Raw genomic sequence first — 16,162 nt, 5'->3', positions numbered from 1 at the left:
CTACTATCTTTTGTCATTGCTTATTTTGTTCCTTTTTATACAACAAGGAATGATACAGGAGGTAGAGTCTGTTTTCTGAACAAGTTTCATACTGTTTCTTTGGATATGGATGGTAATTAAAGTAAAGTTGTCACAATGACCAATTCAACTATCTAACTAGAATAAACTGGCAATACGGGAATTGCTACAGAAAGTTTGAGCTGTAGATTGTCAATCCCTGTATTAGTGTCTTAAAACCCATGGTCATCAAATTGTGACTCAGTTACTAAATACAGTACATTGTGTCCTCTTGAAATTTTCTAGCCCCAGCATTTGAACGTTGATGAGCTCGATGTGCCAGAGATTTATCCATTGTGGTCTCCAACATCTAGAAGAGTTGTGAACTAATATAACAGTGGTGAAAACACCACATTCTTTCAGAAGGTGTGGGTACTGCATAGCCTGTGGATTACATCTGTCAACTTCATAAATCCTGGAGACAATGGGTTGTAAAAACAATTTCTGAAGGAAAGCATCAGTTTAGTCTAGATTTTAAAAGGACACTGTCATCCAACCACCTCACTATTGTATCCAATTCCCTTGGTAATCTCTTGCTCTCTCTGCCAACTGTCACTTGTAATTTCTTTAAAGAAAGACTTGCATTAATGCAAGTTCCCCTCCAAGCCACTCACCATTCTGACTTGGAACTATATTGCCATTTTTTCACTGTCACTGGGTCAAAATCCAGGAAATCCCTCTCTAACAGCACTGTGGATGTACCGACCCCACATGGACTGCAGTGGTTCTAGAAGGGGGCTCACCATCATGTTCTCAAGGGCAATTAGGGATGGGTAACAAATGCTGATCTGGCCAGCGATGCTCACATCCCATGAATAAATAAAAAAGAGTACTTGTCTCTAGTATCTCAAATGTTTCATTTCAGTCCATTACTTTGAAGTGCAATGACTCTTACATAGGCATCATGGCAGCAATTTTACACATCTTTCTGTCTCTGCACAGATGGACTATTATCAGCACCTGGCCTGTTACGTTATATCATCCAGCTGTGTTGTTCTTTGCCCGCCTCTGGAACTATGCCACCAACCTTTCCAATGGGTAATAACCCCAACAAATTGCCTTTTGTGATTCCTGAATAATGTGCCAACAGTATATCATTCTTCTAGTCTTAATCTGCCTCATTAATAAACCCTTCTCCTTGTGCTAGTTCAGGGACCTTTCCTGTCCAAATAATTTTCAACCTATTCTGTCTCAACAGAGCTCAGATATCTCCAGTCTTCTTTCTTAATAATGAGTGTCCAATGCTGTTGACCACTTGTTATAGGTCTGATTTATCTTTTCAAGTATCTCTTATGTTACGACCGAGGCAGGAGGAGTGCACTGTTCATTCTAGTTCCACTTCTCAACAGGTCACAACATATATTTAAATTTTCCAACTTGCTGATACGGTCAATCATATACTCTTTTTTTACCAGAATAAAACACACCAACCAGCTTTCTTTAATAAACAAGAAAATTATCAGTTTATTATAAAACAAGTCTGAACCAGTAATGAAAAGCATAAACACACAGATTATAATATTAAAAGTTCCCTTTTTACCTGAGCTCCTCACACTCACCCGTTAACCAGGGGGAAAAAAGGGATTTTTGTTTTCATAGCTTTATTACAGACAAAAAGAACACTTGGGCTGAATACTTGCTCATTCTTGAAGAAACAGCAGATGAGATATGTTTTTATTGCAGATGAGATATGTTGTGTTCCAAAACTGGCATATAGTTTGGCTCCTAGTATCTAGTACCGACTCCTAGACAGGTCACTGGGATCTTTTAGAACAGTTCTTTTCAGGCGGCATTGAGAATTAATGTAGTAGGCTTTTCTTCAAAGACAGGAGGAAAGATGAGTTGACACAGTTCTCAAGGTCATTTAGAGAGGTACTGGAAAGCTGAGCTGGGTTGTGGTCTTCTCTCCTTGGAAGTTCTGTTCTTTTGAAGGCATTTTAAAGAGATGGTACAGGCTGGGCTGAGCTGAGCTGGGGTTCTGTCCTTCAGTTTTATTTTTTAAAACTCCAACCCCCTTTTAAACAATTCATTTCCAACCCCAAACAATTCAAAAGTGAAACCAGAAACAAAGTCCATCTTCTGACGTGTCACTTCTCTGCACACATCTTCGCCAGTTACCAGGGTTTCTGTTTTATTTTTAACAAGTCATGTGACAGCCAGTAAATGATGTCAGTTGGATATGGATGTTATTAAAGTTGTCACAATAACCAATTCAACTATCTAACTAGAATAATTTGGCAATACAGGAATTGCTACAGAAAGATGGATCTGTAGATTGTCAGTCTCTATTAGCGTTTAAAAACCCTTGGTCATCAAACTGTGTCCTCTTGATGACCCTCTTGGAAAAAAAAAATGGTCTGGCATTTCTTCAGCTTGGCTATGAATCCTCAAAAAATATTTTTAACAAAAACAGAAGCACTTACGTAACACTTGTAATAGGCTGGATTTTGTGGTCAGTGGTGAAGCAATGTCACGACTGACCTCAAAGCTGCCCACAAAGATCTAGTGATCTCTGAGTTGTGGGTTTCTCCTTTCCCGACATTAGTTTGTTTCTGGTGCCAAGCCATGGCATCCAAAACTGGCATACAGTTTGGCTCCTAGTGCCCAGTATCATCCAGATCTCCAGGCATCCAGAGTCAGTGATGCCATCAGATAAAGTAAGCAGCCAATCACATTGATGTATTCCCACGGACACCAAACCAGGAAGTAAAAAAACACTTTTCATTTTAAATTTTTACAGATAGCGAAATAATTATTTTAAAATAATGTGGAATTTCTTATAATGGAGAAATTAAACAATCAACAAATATAAAATTACTCTTTCAGGGCTAGTGGGGCTGTTTATCGGTAATTATGAACTGAATATGTTGTTAAAAACAATTACACTCATTTAACAAGGTGTAAGGTTTTTACAGCGAGCCGAAGAGTGAAAAGTTCTCAAGTTTATTAACTTTCAGTTGATTGCATTCTGGGGGGATTGCAGCAGTGCACCCTATGGAGAAGCATAGAATCACTGACAGCAACTTCTGGATTCCCATGTTTAATTGTGTAGACTCCAGAAATTGCTGTCAGTTTCAGAGGAGTAATGATGGCAAACACTGACTCTTTAAACGTCATTACTACTGCAAAATCCAAGCCATCTCTCTCTTATTTTTATAGTTAATACCAAATTGTCAATTTACCTTAGATTGTTTGTGTAGTGGTTGAATTTAGATATGATTCATCCAGCTTCTTGTAATGAACTAAAGTATGAATTGTTGAAAAGATTGGATTGTATAACACAATCTTATCTCACTCCTAATGTTTGTGCATTTTGGTAACCAATTACCAACTCTTACTATTGCTTGTAATAGCCAGTAAAGGTTCCTAATCAGTCTCATATCTTTCTCATCAATTCTGATTCAGTAGCACATCACAGGACATGTATCAGTTTTCATTTAGGAACATTAATCTCCTTTCTCCCTCCTATCTCATTGGGTTTGTAGTTTCTTCCAATTCTGTAATGTCACTTGTTAACCACACACCCCCGACCCACACCTGCTGCCCTTCCCCTCCTCGTCAATACATTTTGCTTTCAGGTTTGTCTAAGTGTGACAGGAACGTTTTTTTTTCCTTCACACAGCCTTTTCGGGTAAATCTGAATCATCTCCAGTTCAGTTTTATTTAGCTCCTACACTACATCATTTATGTTTGCCTCCTGAGTCTGCTGCTTTATCAGTTCTCGTGCTAAAGGATGCCTGGAAGACCCCATGCCAATGCCCAATAGAGAAATTATTTTGCTTGTTTGATAAAGAAGGCCTGAGTTCCGACTAATCCTTGCTGCTGCTTGTGAACTGACATTGCTGCCTCTTAATGAGTAATGTCACAAAGACAATGCAGTCTCTCTTATTCCCCCCTTCTCTCGAATTCTTGACCAAATTTGCACTGGCCCTGTTGTACTTAAGGGAAAGGCTCTAGGCGTTACATATGAATGTTGCTTGCAGGAAGTTGTGTATCTGGCAGACGTGGGTGAAAAGTCCCTCACGCCTTGCATCAAAGAAAATTAAGTTTGGTCGTACAGGGTGAAAACCACATGAAACGGCATTGAAGACAGTGGTTGTGATGCAATGAAGCAAATCACAGTGATACCAATAACAAGAGAATAAAAATCCTTGATGGCCTTCTGCAAATATTGTCATGGGTGAAGCCCTACTGAAAATCTCTTTAACAAGACAGATCTTTTCTCTCTTCCCAGTGTCCTGGCCAACATTATCCCTCAACCAACACCAAAACAGATGATCAGGTCATTTATGTCAATGTGTGGGACCTTGTTCTGTGCAAATTGGCTGCTGTGCTTTCTACATTACCACAGTGACTATACCTCAAAAGTACATAAAGTGCTTTGGCACATCCTGAGGTTGTGAAAGATGCTATATAAATGCAAGTTTTTTTTCTGTTCTTTGGGGGACGATTGAAATTTTTAAGACAGAGACTGATTATCACAGGATATCAAACAAAGACAGGTAAATGGAATTGAGATACAGATCAGCCATGCTCTAATGGAATGTTGGTGTTATCTCGAGGGGCTGAATGGTTTACTCCTGTTTCTATTTTCACTACAGATTCAATCAGCGCAAAGGAACTTCTTTTGTAAAATGCCCTGTTTTTCATGTGTAAAGTTTTATGATTCATAAATTCAGAACTTCAGAAATAAGTCTGTAAAGTGTTTTGTCTCCATACCCTCACTCGCAACGGAAACTGAACTCAACCAAATGTATTATTTTTGTTTGTATCTTAAACTGAGAACAATGATCACTAACTGGTCACAGTTTTTATTTCAACACTACAATGTGCCTTGACCAAATGTAATTTGATGTGGGATTGCTAGTATTGGGTACATGTGGTGCTGGTTTTGTTTAAGCAAGTAGTTGCTTGCAGTTCTTGACACAAGAAAGTGCAAGCTTTGGGTGAATGTTGACCTCTCCATTTTTGTTCCTTGTGTAGATGGCTACCTCAGGAAACGAGTGAAAGTTTAAAGAAGTATCAAGATGCTTTGCTGCAAAGTGACCTCACGCTGTGCCCAGTGGGAATAAATACTGAATGCTACAGAATTTACGAAGCCTGCTCTTATGGCTCCGTTCCAGTTGTTGAAGACATCATGACGCCAGGACAATGTGGCAACTCGTCCGTATTCCATAATTCCCCGTTGCGTCTCCTGAAGTTAATGGGAGCACCATTTATTTTTGTTAAAGACTGGAAAGAATTGCCTGCAATTTTAGAAAAAGAGAAGGTGATGAGCCTGCAAGAAAAGAATCAGAGGCGGAGAATTGTTATCGAGTGGTTTAAGCAATTCAGAACTCAACTGAAGCAAACATTTATTGATATCCTTGAAAGCAGGTTTTTTTAACCACTTGGATCTCCTTCCCAAGACAATTCCTAGCATTTGTTTACTGTTGTAAACTACATGTGCTTTCATTATTGAGATGCCAATACATTTTGGCATAAATATGTTATCTAAAAGAATTGTACCTTAAATTGTGAGAAAGGTACTGTTCTCTGTGAGGGACGTTTGACATTCTTTTCCACTTGAAAAGAGAATTTTGAATGTCGGACTGCAATTCTGAAATCTATATAGGTATAAAGTTTGGTTTTGGATTTTTAAAAATTGCTCTCTGCAGTTTAGGCTCCTCACCCCCAGTGCTCTCCTCCTCCTCCAAAAAACCAATAATTTGATTATTTCTGGTTTAAAAGTTACTGGTACCTCCAAAACAAAGAAGTAAGGGCTGACTGTAACTTGATCTGTCTGATAGAAAAGGGGTGGTAGCAAGCCTAAACTCAGAGCATTTACAGCCCTGTTCTTGATCCAATCTTGCCTACCACCATTTACCCTGAGCATCTTTCTCAAGGGTGAGCCTGAAGCATGGAACTTCGTGAATCTATTTAAATCGGGTTACTGTGATGCCATTTTAACTTGTCAGAGCAGAATTTACATGCAGTGCAGGCTTGAAACGGTATTTGGAAGTGGTATTAAAAGAGGTACTCGCCTGCAAGTACTCAGATCCTTGGTATATGTATGAGGTGGAGCTGGCTGGCTTTCTCCAGGAGTCTGTGTGCATTGGAAATTGTAAAATAAAACAATGATTCTGCTTCTACACCCTTTAAAAGCCCAGCTCAAAATGGGAGTCATCCTGGACACTCTATTAGGTTTGGAAGGAGCAGCAGTAGGTTGGGGAAATTCAGTTAGGCTTCTCAGGAAATCACCTTTGAGGAGTGCTGCTGAAAGACATTCTTACAAGAATAACAGCATATCTAGTCATTATTACATCGCTGTTTGTGGTGCCCAAATTGGCTGCCTACGTTACAAGTGACAATGCTTCAGTACTTCACTGGCTGTAAAATGCTTTGGGACATCCTGAGATCATGAAAGACGCTACAGAAATACAAGTCTGGCTGTCTGTCTGTCTTACTCAGCCCACTGGATCGCTAAGCCTGCAGTTATTTGACTGACAGTGCAGCAGGTGGCTGCACTTCTCCACAGAGGTGGTCCCAGATCTGCAATCCATTCTCCCAGATGGCCATGCATTTCCAAGGCAATCAAAATGACTACACCCCTTAAATCGGTTTGCCTTGGGCTCTTTCCAGGTTGCAACAGGTGACTTCAGCCACATAATGCAGACTGCAGTCCATACCAGCATCAAGCAGGGACAAGGATTTGGTACCATTACATTCCCTGTGGACACCAGTACTCAGCAGGGGCAGATGGTGGCACAGTGGTAATGTCAGCTGGTGGAATTTAAGTTCAATTAATTAATTTCAACAAAAAAAATCTGGAATTAAAAGCTAGTTTCAGTAATAATGCCATGAAACTACCATGTCATTAAAAACCCATCTGGCTCACTCATGTCGTTTAGGAAAGGAAATCTGCCATGCCGACATGTGACTCCAGTTCCACAGCAACGTGGTTGACTCTTAACTACCCTCTGAAATGATGCCTACATCCCATGAAAGAATAAAATCTTCCCACAAGTAAAGCCTGTCATCAGTTCCATGCATATGCATCAAGGTACCTTTCTAATTGGCCAGCAGAATTTGTTTGTGGGAAAGGCTACCACTCCCATCAGTGTATAGCTGTTGAGCAATCACTGCCACTGAATCATGCATGGCTGGATTCCTGGCAGCTGTCACGATGCATTCATACTGTTCAAGTCCACTCTTCCACCACCCTACCCCAGTGTGCTGCTCCCCGATGATAGCGGGGACAGAGCCAGAATGAGAAAGCACCAGCCTGCAGTCAGAGGTTTTTGCAAACAAGTGATTGGTCAACTCTTCAACTGATCATGTCCTTGTCTTCACCTATCCCCCACCATTAACATTCTACAGTATCACCTTGTACCTGTCATTCCACCTGCTATAGTACCACACTGCAGCCAAAGTTATATCAAAAGCAGAATTTTTCAGTGGCTGGCATGAGAACTGTAATATTGTATGTCACACAGGTGTTAGCCCATTGTACAGTATTTAAGTTACTAACAAGACGCTCCCCCAGTGGCTTTGGCATGGATGATGGGAGGCTGTGACGACTCCATTGATGGCTCTTGAAATACTCATGGTCAGCAAACTCTAGGAACACAGAAATAAAAACAAGAAACGTTGGAAATACTCAGCAGGTCTGGCAGCATCTGTGGACAGAAGCAGAGTTAATATTTCAGGTCAGTGACCCTTCTTCAGAAGGAACACAGGCCTGACTGCAGATGGCAGCACCTTGGCTTCTACGGGGGACTCTGACTTAGCTGGCTCTTTCTCATCAAGGTGGGAGAGGAACATCGAAGCTGGAGTAGACCATTCAGCCCATCGAGCCTATTCCACCATTCAGTTGAATCATGGCTGATTGTCTACCTCAACGCCACTTTCCCGCATTATCCCCATATCCCTTGATATCATTCGTATTGAGATATCAATCTATTTCTGTCTTGAAAATGCTCAATGATTGAGCTTCCACAGCTATCTGGGTTAGAGAATTCCAAAGATTCACCACCCTCTGAAGAAATTTCTGCTCATCTCAGTCTTAAATGGCCTGACCCTTATTCTGAGATTATATCCCCTGGTTCTAGACTCACCAGCCAGGGGAAAACATCCTATCTACATCTATCCTGTCATGCCCTGTAAGAATTTTGTAAGTTTCAATCACATTCTTCGAAACCCTAGAGAATACAGGCCCAGTTACCTCAATCCTGCCATCCCAGGGATTAGTCCGATGAACCTCTTTTTCACTCCCTCTATGGCAAGTATATTCATCCTTAGATGAGGAGACCAAAACTGTGCACAATACAGGTGCGGTTGCAGCAAGACTTCTTTACTTCTGTACTCAAAAAAACCCCCTTGCGATGAAGTCCAGCATACTGTTTGCCTTCCTAATTGCTACTGCAACTGCATGCTTGCTTTTAGTGACTCATGAACAAGGACAGTCGGGTCCCCTTGGACATCAACGCTTCCCAACCTCTCACCATTTAAGAAATACTCTGCCGTTTGTTTTTTCTACCAAAGTGGATAACTTCACATTTATTCACATGATATTCCATCTTCCATGTTTTTGTCCATTCACTTAGCCTGTCTAAGTCCCCTTGAAGCCTCATGCATCCTCCTCAAAACTTATATCCCCACCTAGTTTTGTGTCATCAACAAGGATGCACAGATGCTGCCTGAGGGACAGCAACACTCTACTGGTTGGAGTCATATCTAGCACAAAGGAAGATGATTGTAGTTGTTGGAGGCCAATCTCAGCCCCAGGTCATTGCTGCAGGAGTTCCTCAGAGCAGTGTCCTGATTCCAATCATCTTCAGTTTCATCCATGACTTTCACACCATAAGGTCAGAAGTGAAGATGATGGCACAGTGTTCATTTCCAATTGCAACTCCTCAGATAACAAAGCCTAAATGCAGCAAAACCTTGACAACATTCAGGCTTGGGCTATGTGGCAAGTAATATTTGTGCCACAGAGGTGCCAGTCAATGGCCATCTCCCAACAAGAGAGAGTGTCTAGCTGCCTCCACTTGGCATTCAATTACATTACCGTTGTCAACCCCCCCACCATCACCACATCAATATTCTAGAAGATGGTCACTGTTGACCAGAATCTTAACTGGACCAATCACATAACTACAGTGGCTACAACAGAAGCTGAAGTTGCATATTCTGTGGCAAGTATCTCACCTGACTCTCCGAAGTCTGTCCACCATCTACAAAGCACAAGTCAGGAGTGCAATGGAATGCTCTCCATTTACCTGGATGAATGCAGCTCTGCTAACACTTAGGATGTTTAATGCCATCCAGGACAAAGCAGTCCACTTGATCGGTGCCTGATCCACCACCTTAAACATTCACTTCCCCTACTACTGGCTCACAGTAGCAACACTGTGTACCATCTACAAGATGCACTGCAGCAAGTTGCCAAGGCTTCCTCATCACCTCCCAAGCCCATGACCTCTACCACCTAGAAGGACAAGGGGAGCAGATGCTGAGGAGACCTCCACTTGCAAGTTCCCCTCCAAGTCACACACCACCCAGACTTGAAAATATATTGCCGTTCCTTCATTGTTGCTGGGTCAAAATCCTGGGACTCCCTTCCTAACAGCACTGTGGGAGTACCCAAACCACATGGACTGCAGCAGTTCAAGGCGGCGGCTCACCACCACCTTCTCAAGGGCAACTAGGGATGGACAATAAATGCTGGCTTCAACGCCCACATCTCCTAAATGAATAAATAAAGACACCGTAGTAACTTTCAAAACAGTAATTGGACACAAGGAAGCTTCAACTGAAACATTAGTCTTAACTGGCTCTTTAGTTGACAACTGATACTGTACCCTGTTTTAGGAGGCGGTTTGCATATACCACATTGGCACTTTTACATTTTGGAGTTAGTCTCTGTCAGCTTGCTGAACTCCACTGTTAATACAGAAACCCAGAGAGAAAACGCACAGGACCTGCTCCAATCAATTATTTATCCAGTTCTCTTTTGTATGTTACTATTGAATCTGCTTCCATCACCCTTTAGGGCAGTGCATTCCAGATCACAATATCTCACCATGTAAAAAAAATGTTTCCTTATGTTGCCTCTTGTTCTTTTACCAACATCTTAAATTCGTATCCTTTGGTTACTGACCTCTCTGCTACTGGAAACAGTTTCTCCTTATTTACTCTATCAAAACCATTTATAACTTTGAACATTTCTATCAAATCTCTTCTTAATCTTCTGTGCTCTGAGAACAACCCCAGCTTCTGCAGTCTCTCCATATAACTGATGTCCCTCATCCTTGGTACCATTCTAATGAACTTCTGAATCCCATCCAAGACCATGACATCCTTCCTTGAATGCGGTGCCCGTTTTTGAACACAATACTCCAACTGAGGCCTAACCAGGTTTATAAAGGTTTAGCATAACTTTCTTGCTTTTGAACTCTATACCTCTATTATAAAAGCCAGGAATCCAATGTATACTTTAACAGCATGCTCAGCTTGTCCTGACACCTTCAAAGATGTATGTAGATATACCCCCAGGTTCCTGACCTCCTTTAAAATTGCACCATTTCGTTTATATTGCCTCTTCATTCTTTCTACCAAAAACATATCACTTCCCATATCTCTGCATTAAATTGCATTTGCTGTGTGTGCCCATTTCACCAATCTATGTCCTCCTGAAGTCTATTGCTATCCACCTCATTTTTTATACATTTCTTAGTTTTATGCCATTGGCCAGCTTTGAAATTATGCCTTATGTACCCAAGTCTAGGTCATTAATATAATTAATCCTGTGGTGTAAAAGTACCATTGCTCTTTCGTCTTAACAACAGTTTGAGTCTTAGCACAGCATTTGTACTGTCATGAAATTACATGGTTTGTGCATTTTATGGTCAGAATTCCATGCAGCAAGTTGCAGATCTTTACATGCGAATGAGAAGGTACTTAAATATACCCAGAGTACAGTTGAGACATAATTCTAAAAATAGGTGTTTAATTTAAAAGCACTTTGATCTGAGTGCTAGAAGGTGCATAAGAATGTCTTACTCATTGCCAGATACTCCATCCCTCCTTGTGAAGAAATGTAAAGGAATTCCTTTAAGTCTAAATTGTTTTACATCAGTCATTAAAGTTTGTAAGAAAGTTAGCTCAAATTAACCTTATATATAATATAACAGAAAATGCTGGAATCAGTCCTATTATGGGCCTCGGAATTAGATCAGACGGGGGTCAGATTGAGTAGTTAGATTAGAACAGGAGATGTTGCCGAACTGTTCAATTGTGTGAGTGAAGCAGACTTTGATAGACCAGTGTGCCAGATAGCCCCTGTGGTAATTGGACTCTTGCATCTAATATAATCTTCTCATACAGTGAGTAAAATACTTCCTTCCTTAAATGAAATGAGCAATTTTTGTGCACTCTTTGATCATTAAATATTCATAAAATAGCTTGAAGCCATCTTAATGTGTTTTTCTTCTCGTTCTCTAAAATTGTCCAAAGGACGAACCAGAAAAGAAAAATTATACAGGAACGGGAGTCGACCATTCAGCCCCTCGAGTCTGTTCTACCATTCAATGAGATCATGGCTGCTCTGTATCCTAACTCCATTTAACCCTGGCTCTGTATCCCTTAATACCCTTGGCTAGCAAAAATCTATCAATCTCAAATTTAAAATTATTGATTGAGCTACTGCTTATGTGGGAAAATATTCCACATTTCTACCACTATTTAAGGCCACAGCTGGAGTACTGTGTGCAATTCTCATCGCCACATTATAGGAAGGATGTGATTGCACTCGAAGGGGTGCAGAGGCGATTCACCAGGATGGTGCCTGGGATGGAACATTTAAGCTATGAGGAGAGGTTGGATAGGCTTGGGTTGTTTTTGCTGGAGCAGAGAAGACTGAGGGGTGACCTGATCGAGGTGTACAAGATTATGAGGGGCATGGACAGGGTGGATAGGGAGCAGCTGTTCCCCTTAGGTGAAGGGTCAGTTATGAGGGGTCACAAGTTTAAGGTGAGGGGCAGGAGGTTTGAGGGGGATTTGAGGAAGAACTTTTTTACCCAGAGGGTGGTGACAGTCTGGAATGCACTGCCCGGGAGGGTGGTAGAGGCGGGTTACCTCACATCCTTTAAAAATGTACCTGGATGAGCACTTGGCACATCATAACATTCAAGGCTATGGGCCAAGTGCTGGCAAATGGGATTAGGTAGACAGGTCAGGTGTTTTAATGCATCGGTGCAGACTCGATGGACCGAAGGGCATCTTCTGCACTGTATTATTCTGTGATTCTATGTTTGTACACTGGGTTGCTGTATATGCAGTTGCAAGGTTCCCTTTTATTACTAACATTCATTAATTATCCTCTGCCTATTTAAATAGCCTAAGTCCCCAACAGAGTTTAATCACGGGGGCTCTCCCTCTTTCTGACATTTTTACATTAGTTTTGCATTATGCATATCAATTGATATCCTCTTCCTGTGGCATATAATTCCACTACTTATTTTCTTCCTATTTCATATTGTCTCATTACCAATTCAACATCGAGCAATCATGTATTTTTAAATATTATGTTCTTTTTGTTAGACCCTTATATTTTTGATAATTTACATTTCTGAAGGCTATTTCTTAAACAGCAAGTTAACCTGTTCCAGGCAATGCTACATGGCTTTGAATCCAGTTTGTTCAGCCAATCCTAAGGCAATATGTTGACTTCACCTTATTCATAAACCTTTTGCCTTCAATTAAAATTACGAAGTGGTTTCATTTATACTAAGAACACAGAGAGCTCTGCTTCTCACAGTGTAGATTAATAAAGGCCAGAGAGAGGATGTGGGCAATGGCATAAAGGCAGAGAGTCTGCGGTCTGGTAAAATATTTTTTTTTAATGAGGAGGAGAGAACAATAATCAGGAATTGTTTCAATAACTTGCCAACTACAAATTTTTCAAGACCTTCTGCTTTGAATGACTCGTCAAATACATTTCAGTTTGAGGGCAAGTTTTTATTTTTCTGGTTATTGTGAGAATAATCTAAATTGTACAGAGAACAATTAACTTTTCCCAGGAGATGAAGTACACTTTGTGAGCTTACGTAGTGTGCATTTATCTTACAGAGTACATGTTGGCTGAGATGACTACAATTATAAGAATGCTGTATGGATAACTGATGGCCATGTTCCACCAGTGTTCATCATACAAATGTTTAAAACAATTGCATTGTGAAGTAGGCGTTGTGCATAATCAAGCAACAAATAGGCAAATCCTGATTTGATGTAATGTGAACAAGTGAGGTTGATCAAGCAACCCACTCAAGACTCACACAGATTCACTATGACACATTTCTGTCTATAACATTTTTAATTAAACATGTCTCTAGGCCATTGAAAACAAGAAAAGTCTCCACAGTTTCCAGACTACATGCATAATTCCGTGTAAATGAATAAGTTTGTAGAGTCTGCTGGTCTCATCCTAAAAATGCTCCAGATTCTTTTTCTTTTTTATATTACACTCTTGTGTCCTCTGGTAGTGTAAGCAGCCCTTTTTCAGATAACCTTTATCTGTAGCAACATTTTTAAGTAATAATGAACAATAAAAGAGCTGTGAAGCAGGAACTGGCATTTGCTTCTGCCTGTGTTTGTTGGGCACATTTCTGAAGTATCTGCAGGTGGCGCTGCCTTCTTTGAACCCTTACAGCCTACAGAGGAACAACTGGAATTTTGCTTACACAAAATGTGAATACAAGAATGACAAAAAACAAGGGTTGCTTAGAAAATTTAAGAAGTAACCATTTGCATACCTGAAAGGTAATTTATTCGTTGCCAAAGTAGTGTGATCAATTTCCTGAATCATTAGGAACATATTTCTAATTTACCACAAACTAAATTTTTCAAGGAAGCCATTATAGATGATGTGTAAAAATCTATCAAGACCAATAATCTGGTTGGAAAAGTAATCATATTTTGTATTTATAATATTTCTAAAGACCAGCAATGCAATAGTGAAAGACTTTCCTAATATTTAAATGCAGTTATTATAGTGGATAATTCTATTCACACTGCCTAATGTGGTTTTATTTTTAAGTGGGCATTAAATTTGAAGTGCCATTTAGTATTTGTAAAAATGCCTGTTCAGCCATTAAAATTACATGTACCACTTAATTTCTCCGTAACAAATACTACCGTGTTTATAAATAATGTAGTAGCCTTTGTATTGTGAACGTGCTAGAATAAATCTGATTTATCCGTTGTGCTTTTCCTTAGTGTCAACTGATTTGCTGAATGTGCTAATTGCAATTTATTCTTACGCTGCATCTCAGCCATCCCATCATGTTATCAAAGTAAGTGTTTAGTTTCTAAATATAAAATTGTGAACAGGTGTAGATGTACAAAAACATCTATATTAAGAATCACCAGCATTACCAGACATATAAAAATGCACAAAACCTCTGTAGGATATTAAGTCATTTCCCAAGAAACTTCCGGCACATTGTCAGTTATTTGTATTACCTTCTACGAACATACAAGATGACGGACAGGAAAGGTCCATCCAGACTGTCCCATACAAATGTCATGTCTTGTGCATCACAATACATACGCTCTCCATCCCGCCCGGAAGCCATTTAATCTCCTGTGCTGTACGGTAAAAGCCCATGTTTTCTCATGGACATTAAAATACTCTGTCTTTTAACTGAAATGCTGCTTGGGTTTGGTTTTTCCTTATCAGTTTTTGGTGCATTGTGTCAATAGGTTAGAATGAGATTTAGAACCAGAAATTACAGCACAGGAGTCCATTCTGCCCACTGTGGTAGTGATAGCTCTTCAAATGGAGTCATGCACTTTAATCCCATGCCCTCGTCTTTTTTTCTGTGTCCTTTTATAGTCTTACTTTTCACATGATTATCCAATTTCCTGTTAAAGTTTCTACCCCAGTAGTTACTTTCATTCTAAAAATGCCCTCTATATGAACATTTTTTCTTCTTCAGTTATTCAGTTACATGGATAGGTTGGAGAAGCTGGAGCTGTTCTCCTTGGAGAAGAGAAGATTAGGAGATTTGATAGAGATGTCTGGACAGAGTAGATAGGCAGAAACTTCCTGTTGGCGCAAGGATTGAGAACCAGAGGACACCAATTTTAAGGTGATTGGGGAAAAAAGCAACAGCAACATGAGAAGAATCTTTGCACAGCGAGTGGGTAGTATCTGGAATGCACTGCCTGAGAGTGTGGTGGTGGCGGCAGATTCAATCGAGGCCTTCAAAAGAGAATTGGATAATTATATGAAGATAAAAAATTTGCAGGACTATCGGGAAAAGGCAGGGGAGTGGGACTAGGTGAATCACTCTTGCAGGCAGCCAGCATAGACATTATGGGCCAAATGTCCTCCTGCTGTAATCATTCTATGATTCTTCAATATGGAGTTTTGGGCCCTTCATCACAGGAAGAATATTAATGCCTTGGAAAGGATGCAGTGGAAATTCACTGAATCCCCCACTCCCGCATACTTCTAGTGATATTTCTGACTTTAGCTCCTCCTGTTATAGATTCTCGAACCAATAATAGTAATCTTTCACTATTTATCATCTCAAAACTTTTTATAGTTTGAAAAATCAATTTAATCCTGTCTCTATTCCAGTAGAAATGCCTCAATTTGTCATGCCTTTCTTCATAGCTAAAACCTCTCATTACCAGCATTGTTCTAGTGAATTTCTGCTGTACCTTTTCCATGGCTTTAATATCCTTCCTATGATGAAGTGCCCAAAGTTGCACATTATATGACAACTGTAGTTAACCAATGTTTTGTACAAATTGGACATCACTCTGCAGCTTTAGATTTGCATGCTAATGTTGCATTATAGCATACCAGAAGCAGGAAAGAGGGTCCCTATTGTTCACATAAATTGAAGAATATAAATGAAAACACCAACTGATTTTGAACCATTAGCAGCCCTGCCTTCAGCTGTCTAGGCCCCAAGATCTGCAATTCCCCTGCTAAACCTCTCCACCTCTCTATCCTGCTTGAAGATGTTCTTTAAAACCTACCTCTTTGATCACGCTTTTGGTCACCTGTCCTAATATTTCTTTATGTGGTTCTGACAAATTTTGTCTGATTACT

General features: G+C 40.2%; 1 protein-coding gene across 4 annotated transcripts in view; it reads left to right on the top strand.

Moving 5' to 3' along the window:
- rxylt1 (ribitol xylosyltransferase 1) overlaps positions 1 to 14,366 on the top strand; it is a 41,591-nt gene extending 27,225 nt beyond the window's left edge. For 2 of the 4 annotated variants that reach the window (XM_068050350.1, XM_068050346.1), the window contains exon 6: positions 5,041 to 14,366. In XM_068050350.1, the coding sequence (XP_067906451.1) occupies positions 5,041 to 5,443 (403 nt within the window). In that variant the 3' untranslated portion in view covers positions 5,444 to 14,366. The remainder of the gene's footprint in view (positions 1 to 5,040) is intronic. The other 2 variants (XM_068050347.1, XM_068050348.1) reach the window with 2 other exon arrangements.
- Positions 14,367 to 16,162: the final 1,796 nt, after the last annotated feature.

Source organism: Heterodontus francisci, chromosome 18 (genome assembly GCF_036365525.1).
Source record: "Heterodontus francisci isolate sHetFra1 chromosome 18, sHetFra1.hap1, whole genome shotgun sequence".
Lineage (NCBI taxonomy): Eukaryota > Metazoa > Chordata > Chondrichthyes > Heterodontiformes > Heterodontidae > Heterodontus > Heterodontus francisci.
The sequence above is the reverse complement of the archived record's forward strand: the minus strand, read 5'-3'. Positions and strand labels throughout refer to the sequence as shown.